At 57.2% G+C, this 1,561-nt stretch overlaps 1 protein-coding gene across 1 annotated transcript in view; it reads right to left on the bottom strand.

The window, feature by feature from the left end:
• Positions 1–1,561, bottom strand: part of TNPO3 (transportin 3) — a 33,543-nt gene that overhangs the window by 4,055 nt on the left and 27,927 nt on the right. The window contains exons 16-17 of the mRNA XM_009883038.1: positions 579–639; positions 1–85 (exon numbers count right to left, since the gene is read on the bottom strand). The exon at positions 1–85 is cut by the window's left edge and continues 3 nt beyond it. Of these exons, the coding sequence (XP_009881340.1) occupies positions 1–85; positions 579–639 (146 nt within the window). The remainder of the gene's footprint in view (positions 86–578; positions 640–1,561) is intronic.

Below are 1,561 nucleotides of genomic sequence, written 5' to 3'. Positions count from 1 at the left end.
CAAAGCGTAGGCAGCGGCAGCACCGCTCCACGATGCGGTTATCGGCACTGTGTTTGTTCAGGGTCTCCGACAAGACGGGCCAGATCTGAGGGCAGAAGGAGAGAAGGGGTTCAAGGAGCATCCCGACCACGCAACCTACCCCCGACCACACCGCCACCCTCCCTTCCCGTCCCGTCCCATCCCCCCAAAAAACTACCCCAATCTCTGCGCTGGTGATGCCGCTCCGCTCCCCGAAACGGAGAGGCACGTGCCTTACGGGACCCGTAAGGTAGGAACGAAGAGCTCGGAGCGGCGCAACGCGACGAATGGTACCGGGGCAGAGAAATCAAAGCGCTCGCGACGTTTCCAAGAGCCGCGTCCCCTTCCAGGGGTTTGAAGACCCAAATTTCCCCCCCGCCTCGTCCCCCATCCCTGGAGGGAAGGTGCTCCGCCAGCAGCTCCTCTCCCCGTCGCCGTCGGATGCGCGGAGCCGCCCGGCAGTCGGGGATTGGAACCGAACGCACCCCCGACCCCATCAATCCTCCCTCCCCCCCACTCCCCCCCAAAAGAAATTCCTTCCCCCGAAATCCCGCACGTACTTCCTGAATGACTTTTTGGCACGGATGGATCTGTCCGTTTTCTACGATGGGGTTGGTGTGTCTGTGAAAAAAAGCAGCAAAGGGTTAACGGTACTTCTTTTATTATTTTATTTTATTTTTTCCTCGAAACAGTCGGGTTTGGTGTTCAAAGCCCCCAAAAAACGGGTGTGAGCTGCCGGCGCCCGCTGAGGCGGCGGGAAAGGGGACCAAAAACTGGTTTGGAGGGAACTGGAGAAACCTTGAACTTGGGTCCTCGCCCAAACACATTGAGGAACGGGGAGTTATTGGAAGCGGTCAACGCGCGTCTACCAAGGGTAAATCATGCTTGACCAATTTGATGGCCTTCTGTGATGATGTAACTGGTTGGCTGGATGAGGGGAGAGCCGTAGATGTCATCTACCTTGACTTTAGCAAGGCTTTTGACTGTCTCCCATAACATCCTCATCAGGAAGCTGAGGAAGTGCGGGTTGGATGAGGTGACAGTGAGGTGGATCGAGAGCTGGCTGTGTGACAGGACTCAGAGGGTTGTGATCAGTGGCACGGAGTCCAGTTGGAGGCCTGTGACCAGTGGTGTCCCCCAGGGGTCGATACTCGGTCCAATTTTGTTCAATATATTCATTAACGACCTGGATGAGGGGACAGAGTGTACCCTCAGCACGTTGGCTGATGATACCAAACTGGGAGGGGTGGCTGACGCTCCAGAGGGCCGCGCTGCCATCCAGCGGGACCTGGCCAGGCTGGAGAGCTGGGCAGAGAGGAACCTCATGAGGTTCAACAAGAGCAAGTGCAGGGTCCTGCACCTGGGGAGGAAGAATGCTGGGCACCAGTATAGGTTAGGGGTGGGCCTGCTGGGAACTAGCTCTGAGGAGAAGGATTTGGGGGTCCTGCTAGACTGGAAATTACCCATGAGGCAGCAATGTGCCCTGGTGGCCAAAAAGGCCAATGGCATCCTGGGCTGCATAGGGAAGAGTGTGACCAGTAGG

The sequence above is a fragment of the Charadrius vociferus genome, unplaced genomic scaffold (genome assembly GCF_000708025.1).
Source record: "Charadrius vociferus isolate BGI_N301 unplaced genomic scaffold, ASM70802v2 scaffold32, whole genome shotgun sequence".
Classification (NCBI taxonomy): Eukaryota; Metazoa; Chordata; class Aves; order Charadriiformes; family Charadriidae; genus Charadrius; species Charadrius vociferus.
The sequence above is the reverse complement of the archived record's forward strand: the minus strand, read 5'-3'. Positions and strand labels throughout refer to the sequence as shown.